This window comes from Notolepis coatsorum, assembly GCF_963971535.1.
Source record: "Notolepis coatsorum genome assembly, chromosome: 3".
Classification (NCBI taxonomy): Eukaryota; Metazoa; Chordata; class Actinopteri; order Aulopiformes; family Paralepididae; genus Notolepis; species Notolepis coatsorum.
Window position 1 is genome coordinate 53,652,069 of NC_140167.1, and position 26,073 is coordinate 53,678,141.

The 26,073-nt window shown below is 44.5% G+C and overlaps 1 protein-coding gene across 1 annotated transcript in view; it reads left to right on the forward strand.

Moving 5' to 3' along the window:
- Positions 1–12,646: 12,646 nt before the first annotated feature.
- bdkrb2 (bradykinin receptor B2) overlaps positions 12,647–26,073 on the forward strand; it is a gene marked incomplete at both ends in the record, with an annotated part of 65,642 nt that continues 52,215 nt past the window's right edge. The window contains 2 exon segments of the mRNA XM_084311207.1: positions 12,647–12,723; positions 16,313–16,387. Coding sequence (XP_084167333.1) covers positions 12,647–12,723; positions 16,313–16,387 — 152 coding nt within the window.

Consider the following 26,073-nt stretch of genomic DNA (forward strand, 5'->3'; position numbering starts at 1 on the left):
AAGCTCCGTCTACACAAGCATTTTTAACGCCACCCAAGAAAAGATCTCTGTCCATCTAGGGGTGGGCGGTATGGCCTAAGATTTCAGAATGTTGGATGGTAACGGCATATACAGTATCACGGTATAACTGTTTTTTTTTTGGTTTTTTTACTAAACATTTTTACATTTATAGACAAACAACACTTACACCATACCTACAATGACATCAACAACACAACAGTACATCCACATGGGCCCCCTGAATTCGGCCGCGCTCAGCCTCCCAGACCTCCGTGAGAGGCCCCCCCCCCCTCCCGCCATCCACCCCCAGAAACAGGGCTCCCCCACATCCCAGGGCCGTCTCACGCGTGGCCGAGTATTCAGCGACACGGTTACCTTGAATTTGATTGGGCCAGGCCCAGTAGAGGGGCGAGGGGTGGTACTCCCCCCCACTGAGCCAAGCCTGCTACCTCCCATGCCACCCAGCCCCCACCCCACAGCCGACGACCCCACAACATCCAAGACCCCACTCTCCCGGGCCAAACCGCGTAAACGATGGTCCCCCTCCCCCGACATCCCCCCCCTGAGTTAAGCCCATAGGAGCCCCCCATATCCCAGGCCGATGCGCGCGCCGCCGGGCCCCGGCGACACGGGTCCCTTGAATCAATTGGGCCAGCCCAGTAGAGGAAAGGATAGGGGACTCCCCCCCACCGAGCCACGCCCACTATTTCCCATGCCACCGAGAGCCCCACCCCACGCCCACAGACCCCCCAACACACAGGACCCCGCCGGGCAAAGCCCAGCCACTCTGATCCCCCTGAGAGAAACCCCTCCCTCCCGCCCTCCTCCCCGAGAAACAGAACACCCCCATATCCTGGTCCACCATGCGCGGAGCCGAGCACCCAGAGCTCCCACCCGCCCCTGCCCGACCGTCAGGCCCCCGGCCCACGAGAACCCCAAGCCCAGGCCCGCAGAAGCCCAAAGCACCATGCCTCAATGATCCCCCGACACCTCGCGACCCCAAGCCCGGTGCCCCCCCCGGCCCGGTGACCAGACCGCCCAGGCCGTGTGAATACTTTCGGCAACCAACATGCCCTTCCGCGTTGCTGTGATTGGCCAGCGATCGGCCAGCCCTCTATGCTCGTTTTCCCCCTACGCCGGTAACGCGCTCATGCGCATTTCATACTTGTCTCCCTGTGGGGAGACGGGGGCCGCTGGTGTACAGATGAGAGCTCCAGCATAGCTATGTCCGCGAGCTAGGCGCAAGCCAGAGTAAAACAGTTTTCAATCAATCAATCAATCAATCAATCAATCAATCAATAATAACATTAACGAGACTCTCGTTGTGTCTATTCTGCTAACGCTACCTCTCATTGCTTTAACGTTACCTAGGCTCTCGTGTCTATCTGCTAACGTTAACGTTAGGATTAGCATTAGGCTAACAAGCTGTAACGGCACCAGTCTCGCGTCTATCTGCTAACGTTAGGTAATAACCTGTTTAAAATGGATGGTGATTACCTCATGTTGTGTCTATTCTACTAGCATTAACCATTAGTTACTAGTACAAACAATCAATAGCGAGTTATATTGATCACGCTATGTACGATAGCCATGCTAAAACGCTAGCACAACATTAGCACCTAACCTAACAACAAGCTTAACAAGTCAGCGATCTTTTTGTGAGACTAAACTCTCCGCTCTGTGGCGAATTGTGTTGATGTCGGTTTTGTTTCATCAATAAATGAGCCAGAATACACAGTGACTGTATCCTTTTTTGTTTATTGCACTTGTTCCTGCTGCAAATGAAATCCTATGCGAGACATTAAAGATGGCGGCTTTCTGTTTTTGTGGAGAGCTTCCAACGAGTCACGCGTCTCTCTTCTGACCAATCAGTGGTCTGCAGTGTTTCACGTGACTTTTCTGGTACCACAACATGCCTTTCGCGTTGCTCTGATTGGCCAGCGATCGGCCAGCCCTCTAAGCTCGTTTTCCCCCTACGCTGGTAACGCGCGCATGCGCATTATCGCTGGCCAATCACAGCAACATGGAAGGGCATGTTGGTTGCCGAAAGTATTCACGCACCCAGGCCACGGCGTCCGAGGGCCCCAGGAACCCCTCCCCCCCACACCAATCCCACAACACGCAAGGCCCCCCCTCCCCCGGGCCGAACCGCCAGAATGATGGCCCCTCCCCCCAACACCCCCCCCCCCCCACTGAACCCAGGCTGCCCACATCTGTACCTCCCATGTCACCGACATCACCGCATATATTTATGAAAAATTAAACTTAACAACACAATAAGAAAAAATGAAGTGAACATAAATGGTTATATGGTTAGCACTCTTTCCCCGATTGGCGGTTTGGGGGGGGGGATCAGCCCTCCCACTGGAGAAGGCCCCCCCCCCCCAGAGACGGAGATACCCCCCAAAGGAGATTCTCCAAACCTCTCTTCATGTCCAACATTTTGAATTCTTGTCCTTCATATTTGTCCTTGTACACATTTAAAGCAACTGCTATTCTAACATAACTCAGAAGAAAATAATATAAAAGAAGACTAAAGACAATTGGTACTTCCCAGGTAATTCTTTTTAACCCTGTTTAACCCCCGTTGGCGGGTTGGAGGGGTAAGGCTCTCCTGGAGAGGGCCCCTCCTATAACGACATGGATATCCACAATGGGGATTCTCCAATGTCCCTATTATTGTCCAACATCTTTCATATGTTAGTACATTTCCAGAGCTCCCGGTCCGGTCTCCGAATGTGATTCCCCATGTTCCCTGTCATCTTATTTGTGTGTCATGTGTGCTAGTGTCTACAGTTTAGTTATGTACGTGTTATTTGTATTATATGTCCCGAATCAAGTCCCAACCTCCCCAACTAATGCGTTTACCTTGACTGTATTCCCAGTGGTCTGTGTGTTATCTGCAGTGTGTCTCGAACCATAACCTCCATTCACTATCAAATAATATGCTTAGTTGTGCGTCATGTGTGTTTGTGTCTACAGTTTAGTCTAGTACGTGTTATTTGTATTATATGTCCCGAATCAAGTCCCAATTTCCCCATCTAATGTGTTTACCCTGTCTGTATTCCCAGTGGTCTGTGTGTTGTCTGCAGTGTGTCTCGAATCATAACCTCCATTCACTATCACATTATTTGCATATGTGGTATTGAATCTTGGTTGGTGTGTATGACCTCAGTGCTCGAGTCCTGCTTGATGTGTGAAACCTCGTTATTCAAGTTCTGGCTGGTCCGGTTGATCTCGGTGCTCAGATCTCGGTTGGTGTGTGTGGCCTCCGTGTTCGCATCTTGGCCGGCCCGGGCGACCTCAGTGCCCAAGTCCTGGTTGGTCCGGTTGTATCCAGCGTCTCCCCGTCCCTCCCCTGGGGGCCGTCCGTTTCACCTCTCCCGAACCAGCTTGTATCACTTGCTGCATCATATTCATCGTGTTAACTTCCATGTTAGCTTGCAGCTCCTTCTCCAGCCAGGCCTCGCTGCGGTCCAACACCACATTAGCTTGTATCCCTTGCTGCGTCGTAGTCATCGTGTTAACTTCCATGTTAGCTTGCAGCTCCTTCTCCAGCCAGGCCTCGCTGCGGTCCAACACCACGTTAGCTTGTATCCCTTGCTGCGTCGTATTCATCGTGTTAACTTCCATGTTAGCTTGCAGCTCCTTCTCCAGCCAGGCCTCGCTGCGGTCCAACGCCACGTTAGCTTGTATCCCTTGCTGCGTCGTATTCACGTGTTAACTTCCATGTTAGCTTGCAGCTCCTTCTCCAGCCAGGCCTCGCTGCGGTCCAACGCCACATTAGCTTGTATCACTTGCTGCGTCATATTCACCGTGTTAACTTCCATGTTAGCTTGCAGCTCCTTCTCCAGCCAGGCCTGCGTGCTAGCTTGGATAGCCCGTGTCTTAGCTTGGTTAGCTAACTCGATAGCCCGTGTGCTAGCCCGCATGTCCTGGGAGATCTGCTTTTTAACTTGGATGTCAGCCTGTGTGCTAGCTGCCCACTGCGTCATACTAGTCTGAATAATCTCCAGCGCCACCATTTGTACTTCTTCTGGGGTCACTTTTCCCTGGCCTTTTCTCGTGTTCATCCCTCCTCCTCTCTTATATCCTTGAATTGTCACTTTTTATTTCGCTTTGAATTGTTTTACGTCCTTTTCTTTATATTCACCGACCGGGAACTCTTTCATGTGGCTGCTCACCAGAATGTCGCAAACCGGAAGTCCCATAATAATTGTTTTTCTTATAATAATAAGGAGCCGTATATGGTAAACATTTATTCCCGGGGAGTAACTGAGGTTTCTACTGAGCTTATACTGAGAGGGAGAATGGCTTATACCAGATTTAATGATTTTAGAATATTTCAGCTAATGAAGTTCAATGTTTATTATCAAGTGGATACAGACCACTAGCCTAGCTGCCAAAAACACCTCTCCCAGAGCATTAAGCTAGACTAGTAGTCTGTATCCGCTTCCATTCATTTGTGCTAAACTAGGTTTGCAGTCTGATAGCTTTCTACTGAACGCAGAGAGGAATTGATATCTATCTTGTTGTCTGACTCTGGAGAAAACGGTAAGCACAGTAAAAAAAATTAAAAAGCCCTTTCAGCCCATAGCCATGATTTGTTTTCTGAAAAGTGGGACCAGTGGTAGGTCAACAAACTGGAAGGTGGAGCTCCGGGATACACAGTAACAAGCCTTGACCAGAGTTAATTTAGGGGGATGATTGATTTACATCCCATGAACCAGTGAGCGGAAAAACTAAACGACATGCTGGCAGATGGAAAGAGGCATGCAGGTCTGGCTCCAGAAGGGCAGGAGGCAGACCTGGCTCCAAGAGGGCAGGAGGCAGAGTACTCTCTATATTTTGTTTCTCCCTTCAGCCAGCCCTTCTTCACCTGTTGTCTCTCCTGCCCAACGTCACACCATCTCCCCCTGGCGGCCAGTGGCGTCGCGTGGGTAAAATAACAGGGGAAGCCAAAAAAAAATTATTAAAAAAAAATTATTAAATATTTTTATAATTTTTATTTTTTATTTTTTTTATTCAAGCAGTCACCATGTACACTACAGTATGGCTCGGCGGCCAGTCAAACTTTCTTTTTATTTATTTAACAGATTGCAGAATGGGTACAATACAGTACGGCTCAATACACACAATTGTATAAGGGGATGCAGACCAGAGAAAGACGTTTGTCTTGTTTACATCAGGGTCATTAATACTGCTGGTTCATTTTTGGTCCGATTTTTCCTTGCACGATTTTGTGCGCCGCGTGGGAAATTCGAGACACATATTCGGTTGCAAAAAGGTGTCCCACGGTCTCCTCTATGGCCGTGAATATTTTCACGCAGATCGGAATCACGGCGCGTCCGTGGGACACTTTTCCGTTTCGGCGAGTTTATTCCACGCTTTCTGTTTTCCTTTTCTAAGCATTTCCGGGGCTACATGTGAATGAGTAAAAGTTGCGGGACGCCCAGATGTTTCCACGATAGAAAGCTCGCGTGGATCCCATAATAGGCTCACTTAATACAGCGTTTTTAAAATCACGCAACATTTTCAGGGTCGCGAGCCGACCTTTTCCCCTCGTTTTCGATGATGGAAGTGATTTAGGAAAAGCTTCGGCACGCCGAGAGGTCCCCGAGGATTTAATCTCGCGAGGATCGGGGCAATATTCGGCCCGTGGGAACAGTTACAGGTTAATACAATGTTCAGAGTGCAGAGGGGAAAATATGCTGAGTGTCTTCCTCTCAGCCCCGTTTTAAACTTTTAGGGTGTGGCAGTCAGCTCGAATCTGATTGGCTAGGATCGGATTTGGACTCTATAATGCTGGAAGCCTGGAGAAAGAGACCTACCCACTGCCTCTCTCCTATACTAGCTGCAGTGAGCACAGTGAGTCTGACAGTGTGTTAGAGGGAGTGAGAAGGAGAAGAGGGAGACATTTAAAAAAAGAAAAAAAAATTATAACACAGATGCACAGATGAAAAAGAATGTAAACTATATTAAAAAAAAATTATATATATATATATATATATATATTTTTTTTTTCATATTTCATATTTGATATTAATTCATATTTTAATATTAGGGAGGCATGGCTTCCGTTGGCTTCCATAAGGATTCGCCACTGCTGGCGGCAGTCCAGTGCATGCTCCACTATTAAATGTCAATGTTAGGTAGGGGAGTTTACACAACGTTATCCTGAACACAGTAGAGTACAAGGAATTAGGTTAATTATTGTTAGACATATTCAGGTGTCTACATAAGCAAATTAATAAAGGGAATAAAGAGATTGATTTATGGCTTGGGTCCGGTACGCGTGTATCACTTCCGCAACGGATTTAGTTGGATTTCGGTTTCCGGGTTCGCCTGATTGGCCGCGACGGCCACGTGACACGCCGTGGCACGCCCCCGCGGCAGCGGCAGAGGTGGCAGCGGCAAGGCGCCGCTACACGCTGCTGTGTTTCACTGCCGCTTTCCCACTTCAACGCCAGAGCAATATTGTCGCGCCATCTTCTGAGTGCAGACACGCTGCTGTTTATGCAGAATAGAACTGAGTTACCATACAATATACAATATACTATGCAATGTACTAATATACAATACGGCTCACTTTTCCCACTTCAATGACAGAGCTGCTGTTTAATAATATTGTCGCGTTGTGGAAAGCAGGATGAGAGAGCGTAGATTTCAGTGTGTATCATTTAATCATTTATCATTTAACATTTGAAAGGCATACATTGTTGTCATACAGAAGTACAGAATACTTTTATCCAAAATGCTTCTTACTGTTACTGTTAGAGACTGTGCTAGACAAGATAAGTATGAAATAAAATAGTATAGAGACATATGTACAATGTTCGATGCAGAATAGAAGTAACTGAGTTACCATACAATATACAATATACTATGCAATGTAGCAATATACAATACGCTATAGTGCAACGCAACAATGGGATGAGGTACAATTTACAGTAAGGTGTACGAGTTGCAGTGCAAATGCTTCTTACTGGCGCGCTCCAGAGACTGTTACCATACAATATACAATATACTATGCAATGTACTAATATACAATACGCTATAGTGCAAAGCAGACGCGGGATGAGGTACAATTTACAGTAAGGTGTACGAGTTGCAGTGCAAATGCTTCTTACTGTTGCGCTCCAGAGACTGTTACTGTACCATACAATATACAAAAGTGATTCTTGACAAAAGGGACGCGCCAATATTATTAGATGACTGCACCGATGTGAAAGGGGAAGTGAACTCCAGCCTTGCGGTCAAGTCCACTCCGCCGCAAGCGTCAACACAGCACGCTGCCGCGGGGGCGTGCCACGGCGTGTCACGTGGCCGTGTATCTAACGACCACCCCTAGGCATGGTCTAATTGTCACAACCCACTCCTGCGCGTGATGTAATGCTTAACTATATTTCCCAGCCTGAATTATTTCCCCAGTCCGGCCCTGCTTATGTGACAACAACATGCTGTGTGTGTGTGTGTGTGTGTGTGTGTGTGTGTGTGTGTGTGTGTGTGTGTGTGTGTGTGTGTGTGTGTGTGTGTGTGTGTGTGTGTGTGAGAGAGAGAATGAAGGACAATACACCTTTTCGTGCTGACAGCAAGTCCCGCCCCCCTGTGTTACTGTTGCTATGGTCTCCCACGCTCTCCCAAATGTTCTCACACGCACACTGAAACAACCACATGTCAATTGAACAACATGGATTCTCTCTTAACCCATTCTCTGCCACCACTTTGATCATCCTAAACCATCCTCTGCCAGCGCTATTTGTCTATGGAGATGTTCACCTTCTTTGCAGGGCTATAACTTTTTCAATTGTATTGCTAAATTGACATTTCTATGGCCCATTCAACATCAATTATCTATCGTTCAGGATGTAGGAACGTTTTACTTTTTCATTCACACATTCATACTAAAATACCGTCTAGAGTATAAATATGTTTTTATCGTTTTCTGCAGTATTTCATAGAACGTGAGATATAGGCATAAATGCATATATTAGATTATCAAATGCAGTTTGATACCGATCCATGCTATATTAAAAATGTCAACTGTACATGGTCCTAAACGTCATGACTGATCATCTGCGGGTGAACGGAGGGGGGGGGGGGGTCGTTTATAATTCAATGGCCGACGTTATATGATTTATGTAGTATGGGTGATATATTGATCAGAGCAGTTTGTATCGAAAATGATAAAAAAAAAAACGCTGAAACTCACGTCAGTCTCCTCGTAGCGTTGGGCGATGAGAGTGGAGCAAACAGATCCCAATTATGGGATGTTGATCGATGCGATCCATTTCCAGTTTGTATATTACTAATACACGTCCAAATCATGTTGATTATTGAGTTATGGCAAAGATCCATATCCACGATGTCTGTATTGAGCCCCGGGACGATAAACGAGTGGCCGGACGAAAATAGGGGACGGTCCGAGCTCCAATGGGCACTTCCGGTTTGGCAACTCGCCGATCGGCCACCAGGTGGCGATATTGAAGCGTTGCAGAGTTGTGATGGCTCAGACAGCATCAGCCAAGACTCCGTTGGTGAAATATGAATACCATGACGAAAATATGAAATATTGATCTCAAACACGCCTTACGGCGTGATTGGCAGACAACGCATGGCGGAGAAACCCGCCTTAACGCGTGATTGGCGGAGAATGGGTTAAGGATTCCTGAAACTATTGCTATCAGTTATTTGCCCAATGCCGCTACTCTATCGAAGAGAGTTCTCCAGAAAGGCCTGAATTATTTTACTCAAGGATATATCCATGAAATTAGGATTTCGGACAAAGAAGGAGATGACAACGTCAAAGTTGATGCAAAGTGTTGGCGATCTATGCGGAAGACACAAACGCCTCACAAACTCCACATTGTAATTCGTCAGGATACAATTGTGGAGTCCTACTGCACATGTAAAGCAGGGTGAGTATGTTAGTGGTCCCTTATTATAAAATTGTTAGAGTGAATGAAGATTTAAGCCTAGTATCTGCTAACTGCTAGCTACAATAGGCTAATCATCTAACGTTATGCTAATCACACAAACGTTGCGGTATTTGTAGGTGACAAATAAACCTTTGAATTTGAACTACTGTAATTAGCTAGCTTACCTTTTAGTGTTGGCGCAGCTGTACATTGATGTGTGGAGTAGCTATCAACCATTTGATTGTTGCATGTTGTAAAGGTGGATGGCAATGAATAAGACACTGGAGAGAGTGGATCCATTTCAATTGACTATTCTTTGTTTAGTTCCTGCATAGCATTTCACACATCATGGCATGCAATGCCTCACTTCCTGTATTCATGCTTCTTCTTCATGCCTGTCTAGGCAGGTCACCTCTGTTGACACCAAGTGGTGCAAATAAGTAACTGCATGCTTCACACTGTGTAACAGTAGGACACAACATTTCCTCTCTTTGTAGAAAAAACATTTCCTCAGAGGCTAAATAAAATTATCTCAGAACCTGCATTCAGGCATAACCATTTTCCTTAACTGTACTCAGTACTGTATGAATAAAGGTTAGTAAACCAGAAAATATAAGAAAGGTGAACATGAACATGAACACAAAATACTCTGTTTCACAGATCTGAAATAGGATACAACTGTAGGATTTTTCTTCTTTTTTTTTTTAACACTACATTGCATACTTTTGAAAATACAACAAAACAAAAGATCTGTTGACAAGCTACATTCGGAAGACCAATATCTAATCAGTCACATATTCTTGCATCCAGTTAGGCTTCTTTCTGACTCGTGGTTTCTTTGGAGAGGATGGAGAGGCAAGGTCAGGTGAAGCAGGAATGTTCTGTGGCTTTACGGCTGCACAGCGATCAGGAGCTAGGTGAGAGGCGTTCCATCTTCGGCCATCTTCCAGCAAGTATGTGCTTTGGCCGACCTTCTTAGTGACTCTCAGGGGAGCACCAAACTTTGGGTGAGCTTTGGGCACATGGAGAGGTGTTTTCACCCGTACACTATCCCCTTCTTGAAAAGGTGGAGTGCATGCGCCTCGTTTTCCATCAGTATAAGTCTTCATCTTGTGTTGATGGCGTGTGACTTTCTCTCGTACCTGTTCATCCGAGACAGGGTCAGTATGAGAGCGCGGCAGGACAGTCAACTTTGTGCGCATCTTCCGGCCATACAGTAGTTGATAGGGAGACACACCTGTAGCTGCATGCGGTGTGGCACGGTAAGCCATCAGGAAGGCAGTAATGGCAGGTTTCCATGGTACAGACTGTATGATAGCCATCTGCACAGTCTCTTTCAGGACACGATTGAAACGCTCTATGGCGCCATTCGCAGCAGGGTAGTACACAGAGACTCTGTGGTGTACAACATCCCGTTCAGCTAGGAAAGCAGCAAAGTCAGCTGAAGTAAACTGTTTTCCATTGTCTGTCACAATGGATTCCGGGTTTCCTTGTTTACTGAAGACGGAGGAGAGGAAGGATGTAACATCCTTTGTAGTGATATTTGCAGTGAAAGCGACCTCTGGCCACTTACTGTAGTAGTCAATCAGAGTGATGGCATATCGACAGTCCCATGTAGCTGTTTCAAAAGGACCGACAATGTCCATTGCAAGCTTTTGCCATGGCCTGTCCGGGAATGTAACTGGTTGTAGTGGAGCAGGGCGTGGCTTTGCAGTCTTGTCATTGGACTGGCATGGCTGACATGACTGAATTGTAGAGTGGACCAGGTCATCCATCTTTGGCCACCAGTAGTACTCTCTCAGGCGTTGCTTTGTTCGCACCACTCCTTGGTGTGTCTCGTGTGCAAGAGCCACCAGAGTAGCACGCAGTGCGATTGGCACAACCAGACGTGCTCCCCGAAGCACCAGTGAGTTTTCCACTGACAGTTCATGACGTATGGGGAAGTATGGGGCAACTTCTGGACTCAGCATTTTCACCTTTTGTGGCCAGCCACGTGCAATCTGTTTACGGAGTGCAGAAATCTCCGGGCAAGAGGCAGCAGCAGCCTCAAAGTCAGTAATGGGCAGAGCAGCAAGAGCATCAGTGATGTAGGCAACCATTTCAGGCTCCGCATCCAGGGCAGGGTCAGGAGCTCCAGGAAGTGGAAGACGGGACAGGCAGTCAGCCGTGTAGTTGTCTGACCCTGGGCGGTAGATCACATCATAGTCATAGGTCAAGAGCCTGGCAGACCAGCGTGCAATGCGCATTCCAGCACGACCTATGCCTTTAGTAGTAAGCAGTGTAGTGAGGGCTTGATGGTCAGTACGTAAGGTGAATTTTCGCCCCCACAAGTATGTGCGCCACTTTTCCACTGCCCAAACACATCCCAGCGCTTCCTTTTCTACAGTGGAGTATTTGCGTTCCACTGTGTTGAGAGCCCGGGAGGCAAAAGCCACTGTATGTTCCTCCCCGTCAGGATGAAGCTGGGTGAACACAGCTCCCAAGCCGTAGTCTGAGGCGTCAGTAGACACCACTGTATGCAGGGAAGGATCGAAAAGGGCAAGGGCAGTACTGTTCACCAGTAGCAGTTTAATTTTCTGAAAACTCTTCTGTGCCTCACTCGTCCAGTGAAAGTCAATGTCTTTCCTGATGCATGCCCGCATTGGCTCAGATTCTGATGCATAGTTCGGGATGAACTTTGAATACCATGAGACTAGGCCTAGAAAAGAGCGAAGGGCAACGCCATCTGTCGGAGCTGGGGCATTCAAAACAGCTTCGATGTGCTCTTTGTCAGGCGCAATACCTTCAGCTGACACCACATGGCCCAGGAAGCGTAGACTTGACTGATTATAGCAGCACTTTTCCTCATTCAGGAGTAGACCTGCCTCTTGCAGGCGGTGTAGAACTTGCTTCAGTCGAGCATCATGTACTGTGCTGTTGGCTCCATAGATGATAATATCATCCAGATAATTCTGCACCCCTGGCAGGCCTTTGAGGATGGTAGCCATCATCTTTTGGAATGCAGATGGTGCAGAGGAGAGGCCATAGGGCACACGGCAGTAGCGGAAGAGTCCTTCATGGGTAATGAAAGCAGTCAGGTCCCTACTTTCCTCATGTAGGGGCACCTGGTGGTAGGCACTAGCCAGATCAATGGTTGAAAACACTGTGGCCCCACGCAGAGTGGACAGCAGCTCATCTATGTGTGGAATTGGATAGCAGTCTGTAATGACAGCCTTGTTTGGCTCTCGGAGATCCACACACATACGAATGTCTCTTGTCTTCTTTCGTGTGACAACGATAGGAGACACCCAGGGGGAAGCATCAATCCTCTCTATCACACCAGCAGCCAGCTGTCTGTTTATCTCTTCTGTAACTGCATCTCTCACAGACAGGGGCAAATGGCGCAGTTTTTGTCGAACCGGGGGAACAGAGGCAGAGACTTTGACCCGGTGCACAAACTTTTTAGCACAGCCAACTAGTGGGGGAGAGGTAGAGACGTGCAGCACAGGGGCAGTTGGAGCAGAGGCAAAAGGAGGAGGAACCACAGCACCTCCTACAATGTGAATGTTCAGTGCAATCATCAAATCCAGGCCCAGCAATGGGGTCCCCTTCTCCACCACAAAGAAGGTTGCTGCAGCAGTGACATCATCTCTAGTCACCAATGCTGAAAGACATCCCAGCACAGGTATAGGTGACTTGGTGTATGTGATTAGTTGAATAGAAGGTGGTGTTAGGTGTGACTCACCAAAATGTTCTTCAAACACACTTCTGGGCAGTATGGACACTGGGGACGCAGAGTCAACAACCAGGTCCATGGCATAGACTGGTGAGCCTGAAGGCTGGATCTTGACATTGCATTTTATTTTATCAGATTTACCGGCAGCCTCTTGAATGCACAGGACAGTCAATTCAGGAATCTCCACTTCTCTTACTTGATGTGTAGGAGCAGAGCGGCACACTCTGGCAAAATGTCCCTTCTTGTTACAAGTTTTGCAAGTAGCCTTAGCAGCAGGACATGAGGGAGCATTTGCTAGGTGACTGTCAGATCCACATCTGAAACATGTACGGGAGGACTTCCCAGTTGCAGCAGTAGGTGCAGGTGTGAATGGTTTATGCTGAGGCCGTGATCGAAATTGTTTCTTTTGCACTGCTTGTACTTGAAAGCTAGGTTTATCTCCAACCATGCATTTAGCTTGTTCAGCTGCAGACTCAATCTGTGTAGCAAGTGTGATAGCCTTGTCTAGCGTGAGATTAGGCTCCAGTAGTAGCTTCTCCCTAATATGGGCATTTGTAACATATTGGATAAGCTGATCACGCAGCATCTCATCATTCTTATCACCAAAGTCACATGATGATGCAAGCTCTCTGAGAGCAACCACATATTGGGCAACAGTCTCATGTGGGCTTTGTACCCTTTTTCTGAATGTGTGACGTTCCACTACCACATTAGTCATTGGTGTGAAGTGTGCACTTAATGCAGTAACAGCAGCATCATAGGTATCACCTGTGTTTGGCAATGAGTGAAAAGTCCTCTGTCCTTCTGTTCCAAGGCAGTGAAGAAGAACAGCTCTTTTCCTTGCATTAGGCCAAGCATTCCCTGTTGCATTTATGACCAGTAGGTAGTTGTCAAACATTAGCATCCATGTCTTGAAAGGAATTGTAGGCTTTCCAGGGCATTGCAAAAACGGAGCAGGATTATGCACATTTACAGCCATCTTCACAAATAAATTGTCAAAAATAGTCTTCTGTAATCAAACTGTAGCAGGTGGGTTATCTCGTCGCCAATTTGTAGAGGTGGATGGCAATGAATAAGACACTGGAGAGAGTGGATCCATTTCAATTGACTATTCTTTGTTTAGTTCCTGCATAGCATTTCACACATCATGGCATGCAATGCCTCACTTCCTGTATTCATGCTTCTTCTTCATGCCTGTCTAGGCAGGTCACCTCTGTTGACACCAAGTGGTGCAAATAAGTAACTGCATGCTTCACACTGTGTAACAGTAGGACACAACACATGTGTATTTTCAGGATAAATGGACACTGTTCCCATATCGTCGGCATTGTCAAGTCTCTTCAAGGATTCAAATGGCACAACTTTACCCACATACCAGAACAACAAAGTTGCACAAGCATACCACAGCAATGGCATGTCCCCAGAGGTGATAAAATACAGCCAGTACCTATAAACCATGTCGTGGTTGCAAAACCCTCTGAGAAGAGAAAGAGACGGCCAGTGGTGTGCCATGTTGACACAGTGGCGGCTCTGCCACTAGGGGCGCAAGGGCGCCGACCCACCTGCTGCCAGCTGCTGTTAAATCACAGAAGAAGAAAATAAAACTTTTTAGTTTTTTGTTTTATAGTTGAATAATATTTACTCATTTTAAGTATGTTTGTATTTCCAATGCACAATATAACGTTATTATCTCAAATAAAAAAACACTCGTTTTCCTAAGCAGGAAGTGACATCACGTTTTTTTCTCGGCCCGGGCTAGAAGCGATAGCGCTCTGAGTGCGCGTCACAGTTTGATCGCTGTATCCGTCACAGCCAATCAGTGCATAACGCGTTGTGCGTTGAAATATGACTATTATGTTGGAATCCGGGCGCGATTTGAAGCGGTCTAGCCAGTAGCGTCAAGAATTTCTGTAGCCGCATTTCGCGGAGACGCTCTCTGATTGGCCGACGCCAGTATTTTTTTCCGTAGCAGAATTTCACAGAGACGATCTCTGATTGGCCGAATCCAATTTCTAATGTTCCAATTCTAGCTTATTCCGGCTAGGTTGGTTCCTAGGTTGGTCCTAGGTTGTTTGTCTTAGAGCGTGCCGTGACTGCAAGTTCTTTAGACTGTTAAGCTTAGGCACTCTTTCAAAGTTGGTTAAGGTTAGAGTTTGTCTTAGAGCATGGCGATAGAACGCCAGGTAGTTTGCAGTCTGTTCGAGCGGAAATGGACAAAGGAATGAAGTACTTGTGACTGTTGTGTGGTGCTGCTAACAAGCTAACACTTGGCTAACAAGCTATATGGCGGATGCAGTCTGGACACAGTGGACAGTGGTCTATCAACAGTGGATTATACACTTTATCAAGGCAAGCCCTGGACGTGTCAACTAAACAGTGAGTCTCTCTCTCTCTCGCTCTCTCTCGCTCTCTCTCTCTCTCTCTCTCTCTCTCTCTCTCTCTCTCTCTCTCTGTGGTTAACGTTAACGTTGACACTTCTTACAGGTAAAGTGGTAGTAATACATCCAACAGATATAATAAAGTGAACAAAGTCAATGAGTTACAATATCAAAAATACATTTTATTGGTAATACACTCTTTATAATTTGATGTACATATAAAATTAGCTCATGAGACATCAATGTCAATGAAGAGAACAAAAAAATAAACGTTAATAAAGAACCTGGGAGGACTAACCCCTTGGATCAAATCTGAGGTCACAAGTCTCTGGGTTAACATAGATTCAGAACTGAACTTCAATTTTCATATTAACAAAGTGACCAAAACATCGTTCTTCCATCTCAGAAATATAGCAAAAGTACGACCAAGTTATTATTAATATATGCAATACATTTAATACAATATTTTAAATATTTACAGACTTCCAGCTGTAACAGAGGAAGATATTGCCCATCTACAACAGATGACTGGAACACCTTTGGCAACTATCCTGTCTACCAGTGTGCCAAAGATCACAACCCCTTTTGGAGAAGTCCAGATTGGTTCTGTACTTTCTTATCAGGTAATGCAGGTCTACAATTTCATTTATCAGTTACAAACACATCCTGTTGTAGGGTCATAAAACAACAAACTGACCATATCTGGTTTATCGTTTTGAAAAGGGTTGTTGGTATACGATCTGAAAGGATTTTGTACGTCTTAACTTTACATATAAGACGCTCAATATGAACCCTGTGACGAGCAATTTTGTTAGTCAACGCCACATTTGACTGAGACATCTGAGAATGACCAGCAGCAAAAGGAGGGATATTCAGACGTAATCCAAGCTCTTTCAACTCGTTGTGTATTGTAAAACCCTTGTCAGCCATAACAGCATCACCATCCTTGATGTAACCATGAACTTTCAGTGTTTTAAGTAAATCATAAAAACCACTGCTTTCAGTAATAGCCTTATTGGATACAGCACCTATAAATAACTCGGACACAAAAATGACAGACCCACTTGGATCACATCCAATCAATGCTTTGAGGGTTGTGCTTGACTTATAGTCTGTGAGGATTGGTCCATTACCACACGCTTCCAGGTACCAATTACCTCCACACACCTGAAGGGAGTTTCGAATCAGCTCGAAGGGAGCCCTTATATACTCTGGGTTTCTGAAGGTTCATTGTCGGGTCGTTTTGCTTACCTCCGCCTGCAGCTTGTTCCTCCCGTATTGTTCTCCATTTGTTTCTCCAGTACGCCTTGGAGTTCGCCGCTGTTGCTCTTCTCTGCTCCCGTGGACCCGCGCCCCGTATCTCACTTTGCCCCTTGGTGAGTTTGGAAGTATATTTTTGATGCTCTGTTTTTCCTCGTTTTTTCCTGGACTCAAGACCTCTGTTTTTTGTGTGTTTCGTTAACACTGAAGAGGTATCGCCTTTTGTTATTTCTGGATTCAGCTTTATCACTGGACTGCCTCGTAATCCCTGCATTCGGTTATTGACATTCCTCTGTTTCTCTGTTCCTCTCCGAGTGGATAGACAGTAAGCTGCAGAGCCGCAGAGCCAGAGGCCGCAGCGCCACAGAGCCAACTCTGCTCTGGGCCGAGCTGCAGAGCCGCAGAGCCTACTCTGCTCAAAGACTTTCCCCCTGAATGCTTTATGATGTTTTTTTCGCTCTTTCGGTTTGTAAATAAATACGCCCTTAGTTTTTGGCTAACTCTGAACTACCTGTCTGTGTCGTGCTGTTGGGGTTGTTTACAAACCATAACATAGTCACTATAAAGCTGACTTTGTAAAGCCAGTGCAGATGGCACCTGGGTCTTAAATTCAGTACCATCAATAATGACTAAAGTAGAAGGAAATTATTTTCTAAAGTTTTCAGGCATGTTTTCAATAATAATGTCTATGAGGCCATATGCTAATTTGTCCAAATTTTTAATACATAAGTTCTATGCATGTATTAAAAACAAGTCCTGCAGACTGCATGGATACTCCAAATCTCTGACAAATCTTGAAGTCCAAAGTTGTGTCTTAACCTACACAGTGTCAAAAATAGGCCATTTTGTTTTCCTACAGTAGTGACTTCATGTCTTTACGGCCCTTTGCATAAGGTGCATCACAGCCAGAAAATCGAACAATAACATGAATCTAACATATGTGATCCCAGTGTAGTACTTAAAAATCCCGTTGATCTTTTTTCTTTTTGGACAACACTTTCCACAGTAGGCCTACATAATGTCTTTTTCTGAGCATCCTGTTCGAGAGACTGTATTATCTGTTCCTTTTCAAGAAGCTGCCCTCTCAACCAGGTTATCGTCCTCTCCTTCTTCTCCAGCTCTGACTTAAATCTTGCACCTTCCACAGCAGTGCCCAATACTTCTAAAGGGCAAACACCTGGAAACAGAAATGTTAAAATTATTGTTAGGGAGTTTCCACATATACATGACATCACAGAAATATCAAGTATAGCATAAGGATATAGAGTAAAAACTGTATATTGTATAGTAGTGTACATCGACCCAGTGCCTTAAATCCGTAGCTAACATTGTATTGCACTGTATCTCAGGACTTTAGCATGTCTATTTTTATCATGCCTATTTTATTACCTGTTTATTATGTCTATTTTATTATTTAGTATTATTGCACAATCAAAGCGGGCATGGCCACCCGCATTTCACTGTATGCCCTGGTATGGATGTGACAAATAAACCTCTTGAATCTTGAATCTCAAATACCCTTGCGTGGCAGCGGGCGAAATGAGCTTTGCTTCTTCTCCTCTTTTTTTATTAGGAGCTTTGCGGACTTATCCCCACCTCATCACTCCGCTCACACTAAAGCACCCACGATTAATTGGTTCCTCTGAGTTGTCGTGGAACTTAATTTCCTTGGGACACCTGGAAAGTTCACAACAGATTCCTTTTGTGCAAATATTGAACATTGACTGATGACACGCGGTTCTGTCCTGCAGCGCTTCGGTGCTCCCTCTCCTCCTTGCGCACACAAAACCAATAACTTGTTAACAGCTTGTCAGGAAATTACACTAGCTTACATTTGAATGTATTGTCATCATACAGCTAGGGTTGCACGATACACTGATACTAGAAGAGTATAGCTAAACCCAGCCATTAAAAACTGTCCAATACTCAATAATTTTTTTTTATGTTTTGTCATCTAATATTATATTATTCATAAATAATTGTATAAATAACTTTCCATGTTCTGTCATCTAATATTATATTTCATAACTTTTCTTGATATTTTAGGCTTTTGCCGTTGGTATAGTTTTAGAACCGGTATCGTGATACTTCGGCTGGTATCAGTATCAAAGTCCAAATTTTGGTATCATGACAACACTACATACAACAAATAGAAGTCTGGCACCCAACCAGAGTGCAAATGTAACAGTAAAGTGTGATAGTAATAATACAATGTACAAGTGATTAAACTGGGTATAAAATATATAAATGAGTACTACTGAGAAACAAATGTTAAAATTATTGTTAGGGAGTTTCCACATATACATGACATCACAATAATAACATTTTGCTTTTATTCTACAGACAAGAAATCTCAAGAAGAAAACAGACCCGATTCCACACCAGAGGTGTGGAAATGTATCTGTGCACCAGCCATCTCCAGTGAAGCTTCCAGCAATCTACAAAGATCTGAATACTGCAGACACAAACCTGGTAGCACTGGAAGAACGCACTCGGGCCCAAGCTCTGTCAAATGACTGGTTTGAAGAGCGGAGGTCACGACTGACTGCTTCAAACTTTGCGAAAGTGGTAAACGGAAAATCTGCCCCAACAACAAAATTTCTGGAGAGTGTTTTCCGGTTAACATCCATTTGCGCCCCGGCTTTGGAGTATGGGAAAAGGAATGAGGCAAATGCGAAGGCCAAATATCTGGAGGTTTATCCCGCCAGACATTTTCACGAGTGTGGTCTTGTTGTCAATTCAGAGTTTGATTTTTTAGGAGCCACACCTGACGGAAAGTTGTGTGACAATGGCGAGAGTGGGATAGTCGAAGTGAAATGTCCTTATAAGGCAAGAAACTGTTTGATATTGGAGGCTTGCGACAAATTCCCATATTTCTGTTTACACAAAGATGAGGGGGGCAGTATTTCATTGAAGAAGACGCACGACTATTATGTGCAAATACAAGGACAACTTATGGTGACAGGCTGCCAACTCTGTGAATTCATAGTTTTCACGCAGAAAGATATCTTTGTGGAAAGAATATTCCCAGACATACAATTTATGGAAAGATTACTGCACAGACTTGCTGCATTTTTTAAAGATCATGCTTCTCAGTTCCTAAAAGAAAGGTAGACCCTTAAATTCTCCTTCAGTCTGAGTAGCTGTGCACGTCTGTGTAGCTGTAGAACTGAGCTCTGATTGGTGGTTGACATCCAGAGAGGGATTGATGTTCCTGTGAAGTATCAAAATCATAATCAAATAATGCACTTTAATTAATAAATCCATGTTGTTCATTAATCATAACATTTGGTCTCAGTATTATTTATGTATTGTTGTTTGATTGTAACAAGAACTTGCAGTATCTTTGGTTCACAAATTAATACTAGATATGAGCATTTATAACAAATGATTAAATGACATCTGATTCACACATGCAAATGATGTTTTTAGTTAGTGATTCACATCTTCACTAACACATCACAATATTCAGACAATACCGCCTATAAGTACTTTGACAATACCCAGTCTTCAGGACTTACAAGTTAGTATTTTCCTGCAGTAGTTCTTTTTTAGATGAGGGAGTAGTAAGGTTGTCAGGATCAAGCAGGTGTCTTTTCCTTGGCAATGGACGCACCGACTTACATGTCGCTGCTGTCGGGACAAAACCTCATAACTCCAAAAACCCAACTTTTCAGCAGATGAAAAAAACTAACACAGATTTGAGGGTGAATAGAGTTAGGAGTTTTAGACAGATGATCGGTTTAATGCTTTCCCATTGTTTAAACTTTGTAAAACCCACACACATATGGAGGATGATCTACGGAGTTGATTTATATAATTAAAAAAAAATTAAAAAAATTGAGTTATGAGGTTTTGTCCCGACAGCAGCGATGTGGTCCCATCAGCTTTTATAGGGTCTGGATATTGCACAGTAGGTCCATCCCCGCCAACAAAATGCTATAAGGTGAGATAGGCATGACAGCGAAGAGAAAGTGGATCACAGATATTGTAAGGCATTCAGGTTACTCATGCTAGCTGATTGAAAACTGTATTAACAGATTGCAGAATGGGTACAATACAGTACAGCCAGTGGCGGTTGGAATGCCCCACGGGCCCCGAGGCGAGATTGACAGCTCGGGCCCCCCCCCCCCCGATATTAATTGTATTATTAAAAAAAAATAAAAAATCCAACATGAAACAAAACATATCACAATACAATAATAATACGTCAAATGTATATACTCTCTTTTCTGGACTCTTTTCGTATCACAAACAGTACTGTATTTGCAAATCTGGTATGTCATGTATAGATGTAGCACTACTGTCTATCTGTATGTCATTATGTTATAATGAATTGAAAATGGGGGACCCTGATGTAAACAAGACGAAAGTGTTTCTCTGGTCTGCATCCCCTTAACAATTGTATGTATTGAGCTGTACTGTATTGTACCCATTCTGCAATCTGTTAAATAAAGTTTTCATTCATTCACCATGACATGTTTAGGTATTTGGCCAGATCCAGCTTGTCTGTGATGAGAGTGTTTTCTGTCTTTATGATTGACTATCATCATTAGATATTTCAGTTTCGTTATTACAGTAGCTGGCTAACAGTACTAACTGGCTAACAGTACTAACTGGCTAACAGTACGTTAGTTGACTAATACCAGAGTCAGAATTGGGTAATATGCCGACTACTGGCAGTGATGCGACCTATGTTACCACATAACTTTTGTCATCTCTGGTACTATAGTGCACTATGCAAAACGGCAAAGAGATAGGTAACGTTCGTTAAGTGCCAAATTACCATCATCATGATACACCCTCACATAATTCACAAAGTGTTCACGTGCGCCACCCATGTGGTAACCTAGAAATACCATAGATTGTGGCTAGGTGGTAACGTATATGTTTTCTATGATCACTATGAATTGAAAATGGGGGACCCTGATGTAAACAAGACAAACGTCTTTCTCTGGTCTGCATCCCCTTAACGAGCCGTACTGTATTGTACCCATTCTGCAATCTGTTAAATAAAGTTTTCATTCATTCATTCATTCACATTACGTTAGTTAGCATCCAAACTAGCGTGATAACGTTAGTAGTTAGCTTACCTGCAATAATGTTGTCATCGTCCTGGACAGATAAGACTTGTTAAATCATAATATATCCACACTTTGTGCTGGTCCTCGGTAAATGTCCCCTTTAGCTGCTCGGCGTCGTCGGATTTTAATACACCATGGTAGCGGTGGTGATGTTTCAGGTGACTTATTATGTTGGACATAGCTTGCGATATTTTTCTCTGATGTCGCGTTCACGTTACGTGGGAAGAAGCGGAAGAACCAGAGGACATCTCGTTGCTACAACTAGGAAGCCTTCACGCATTGACTCGATCAAAACGCCCACATCCATACTTCCGCAATTCGTGACGCGAAGTGGGAGATATCGGGGTCTATAAAAAATCCCATATGTCCTAGTAGGAATTACAACTAGGAGGCTGACGTGAATGGTTTTTCCCAGTCGGAAGCTGGTTCTTCCGATTCTTCCCACGTAACGTGAATGTGGCACCTCCGCGCTGCTTGTGAGATTTACGTGGCTACGTCACAGCCAAGGAAAGGGAGCGCTGGATTTGTGCAAAACGCCCTGTTCCTAAACCACACGCTATCAGTCGTACTCGTACCACAGTACTGGCAAAACGGAAGGAGCCTAGAATCAAAACAAACGCACCAGTCCCAGTTGCCGTTACCAGTTGCCGTTCGATCCAGTCCCACACGCGAACGGCCACTCCATTCAGTCCCGGGCCTGGGCCCGGGCCCCCCTCCCGCCAGACGGTGGGCGGGCCCTAAGGCAGCTGCCTCTGCAGCCTCGCCTATAGCTCCGCCCCTGAGTACAGCTCAATACACACAATAGTTAAGGGGATGCAGACCAGAGAAAGACTTTCGTCTTGTTTACATCAGGGTCCCCCATTTTCAATTCATAATGACATTTATGAGTTATGACATACACAACAGATATATAGCATGACATTTATGACATACAGATACAGTACTGTTACATTTTTGACATACAAGATATGCAAATATACAGTACTGTTAAAAAGATATCCTAACAGAAAATATATACATACGAGGGGGAGGAAACTGTACATTAGGAGGGGGGGTTTGGACATTTACACTAACATTTAGCTAACGTTAGCTCGGTTGTTAGAATCAACTGGACAACTTCCAATTCATAATTTCCAAGGGTGTTGACTAAGTAGCTGTAGCTATATGTAGTTTTCCTTTAGCTCATGAACTGATCGGAATGTTTTAGGAGACTCTTTTTGGCGGCGTTAAACCATGCGTTAGCGTTAGCTAGCTTAGCATTAGCAACTTTGATTGAGGTCTGGAGAGGAGACATGATTAGCTGGCTACCTAACGATCGGCTAGCCATCTATCTATCTATATACAGTATATATAAGATAACAAGTGATGACTTCTGTTTAACTCAAATGTTGAAGCATAATATTACTGAAGCATATTTTTCGGGCTTACCGTCGAGCATACAGCCTTGTTCTTGTTGATCTTGTCCACATTCAGCTGTGTATGGGGCCGTCCACAAGCCTTAATCCACTTAAAAAAAAAATCCAACTGTGTTTTAGGCTTCGGAAAATTTATAAAACGCGCTCCCTTTAGTCTTTCTGGATATCTCTGGTCATTATTGCACGTTCCCCAAGCACATCTAAGAACCATTTTCTCAACAATGCAGGACTGGCTGTCTGTGAGACATCATGGCGGCTCTATTTCAAGGGGCGCGGCCTTAAGAAATTGGGCAATCTTATTGGTTATTATTCTCTGCATGATTGACAGCGGGGAAAGGTCTATTGCTTGCTGTGTGAGAGAGAGAGAGAGAGAGGTAAAATACAAATTTTTAATTACAACATATTTTCTAGTAGTAGTTGTGGAGGTGGTGGTGTTGGTAGTGGTGGGGGTTGTGCTGTTGGTAATAGTAGTGGAGGAGGAGGTGGTGGTGTAGGTAGTAGTAGTGGAGGAGGTGGTGGTGGTGTAGGTAGTAGTAGTGGAGGAGGTGGTGGTGGTGTAGGTAGTAGTAGTGGAGGAGGTGGTGGTGGTGTAGGTAGTAGTAGTGGAGGAGGTGGTGGTGTTGGTAGTAGTAGTGGAGGAGGTGGTGGTGCTGGTAGTAGTAGTGGAGGAGGTGGTGGTGGTGCAGGTAGTAGTAGTGGAGGAGGTGGTGGTGGTGTAGGTAGTAGTAGTGGAGGAGGTGGTGGTGGTGTAGGTAGTCGTAGTGGAGGAGGTGGTGGTGGTGTAGGTAGTAGTAGTGGAGGAGGTGGTGGTGGTGTAGGTAGTAGTAGTGGAGGAGGTGGTGGTGTTGGTAGTAGTAGTGGAGGAGGTGGTGGTGCTGGTAGTAGTAGTGGAGGAGGTGGTGGTGGTGTAGGTCAGGGGTTCCCAAACTTTTCAGGCCGCTACCCAAAAATAACGGGGTCAGAGAGCCGCGACCCGCACTATTATAGGAGGTAAAAATTTTTATAAATTTTTTTTAATAAATGGAAATGTATGGTTGAAACATGCACACGTTCAAACACACACACACTAATAAGAATTGGAGGCTTTTAACCAGGGCCGGACTGGGGAAATCATTCAGGCCAGGAAATATAGTGCAAAATATAGCCCCAGTCAGGCCACTTTTTAAGCAGGGGGTCTGGGGGTCCCCCACCAGGACATTTTTTGTTACAAAGACTTCATTTCCTGCATTCTGGTGCAGGATTTTTTTTATTTGTACCCTTTAAATGCCAGTGTTTGTGATGGCATCACAAATTATTGTTAAAAAACAGGCTAGCATATGTATGATTAGCAACAACACTGATTTTGATGGATTTTCAGTTTTTTTGTAATGTCAGATTGAAAATAATACAATCTTCTATTCAACTTCAGCCCTGATCATAGGTGGTAGGTAGTAGTGGAGGAGGTGGTGGTGTTGGTAGTAGTAGTGGAGGAGGTGGTGGTGTAGGTAGTAGTAATGGTGGAAGTGGTGGTGTAGGTAGTAGTGGAAGAGGTGGTGGTGTTGGTAGTAGTAGTGGAGGAGGTGGTGGTGTAGGTAGTAGTAGTGGAGGAGGTGGTGGTGGTGTTGGTAGTAGTAATGGTGGAGGTGGTGGTGTTCGTAGTACAGCTCAAGAAATCTGATATGTGTGCACATGCACTGTGGAATTTCTGGGATGGTCAGGTGGGCGGAGAGAGAGAGACGGGGGAGATAAAAGAAAGAAAGGGGGGGAGAAAACAGAAAAATACAGGATACAGAGAGTGAGAGGATACAAAGAGAAGGACAAAGAGAGGATACACAGTGAGAGATGAGAGAGAGAGGGGATCCCCTTCCTTTTTTCTCTTTTTGCCTTTTTACCATTTTCTCCCGTCCCTCAATTTTGTTGTTATGACAATTCCCTCCTGGCCGTAGCACTACCCTACTGTCAGTCTGGGAAGAGTGTAAACTACCTCCTCCGATACATGTGGATTCGCCAGCTGCCGAAATGTCACTAAGAGAGCGTAATGTCTCCCCCAGATCCTCTCCCTGCTGAACAGACGTCCCAACAGACCAGTAGGAGTGGCTGTTGCAGCACAGGACTCCAACACCAATTGTGTTCGTAGGGACGTCTGACCGCGTAGGAGGTACCGCTGCTGGGAATTGAACCCGGGTCTCTGCAGTGGTAGGCGAGTGCTTAGACCTCTACACTACCCAGACGCTCCTAGTGCTTAGACCTCTACACTACCCAGACGCCCCTCCCCTTCTCCTTCAAGAGAGAAAAGCAGAGACAGGCAGGGGAGTGTAACAATAATATTCAGACATCTGGAAGGACTCACATCACATCTGGACTCTCTTTCAGGAGAAATGGCTCCCCATCCAACAAGGTATTCAGCAAATATTAGATGATCGATAACGCCGGTATATAACATTTGTTTTGTGTGTGTGTCAGGGTTATTATAATTTTGTCTTTTTATTTTTATTTAATTTAAAAAAATTGTTTTAATTGAGCTTCAGTTTAATTTATATTGTTTAAAAAAAATTTGTTTCAATTTCCTTTTTTTGTTTTGTTTAGTTTACTTTATCTGTTGTTTTTTTGGGGGGGGGGGGCATATTTGTCAGGGGCTAAAACTAAAGAGATTTTCTGTATATATATTTTTTTGTATTATTATTTGTTTGGTAAGTACACAATACAGTATAAATTCGTTTGTTTTCTTTTTTTCTAAGGTCTAGTTTTTATTTTCATTTCAGTTAACTAAAATGTATTTCTTTTCCCACACCTAGTTTGAGTTTTCAGTTTGAGTTAACTATAATAACCTTAAGTGTGTGTGTGTGTGTGTGTGTGTGTGTGTGTGTGTGTGTGTGTGTGTGTGTGTGTGTGTGTGTGTGTGTGTGTGTGTGTGTGTGTGTGTGTGTGTGTGTGTGAACATGCTACGAAGAATGTTGAGAGAGAGAGAGATATTTTGGATATGAGACAGAACAGGGCTCTTCAGACAGATGCAGAGCTGTGAGGACAGCAGCACGTGGTTGGCATAGAAACTGTAGACAGTCTCTGCTGTCATTTGGATAGAGGTTGTATACCATAGGTTCACTTTAGGGCTCACAAATAATGATTACATCTAATGATTAACTAAAGCCTAGTCTAGTAGATAGAGGGGGGTATCATGCACCCCCAGAAATATACTTCTAACCAGACTTTCTAGAATGGAAAAAAGGTGAAAAAAAGTATAAGCTATGTTAACAAGTTGTCAGAGTGTCCCATGTATCATTTATATGCAAATTAAGGACACAATTATCAAGAAAATCGCAAAAA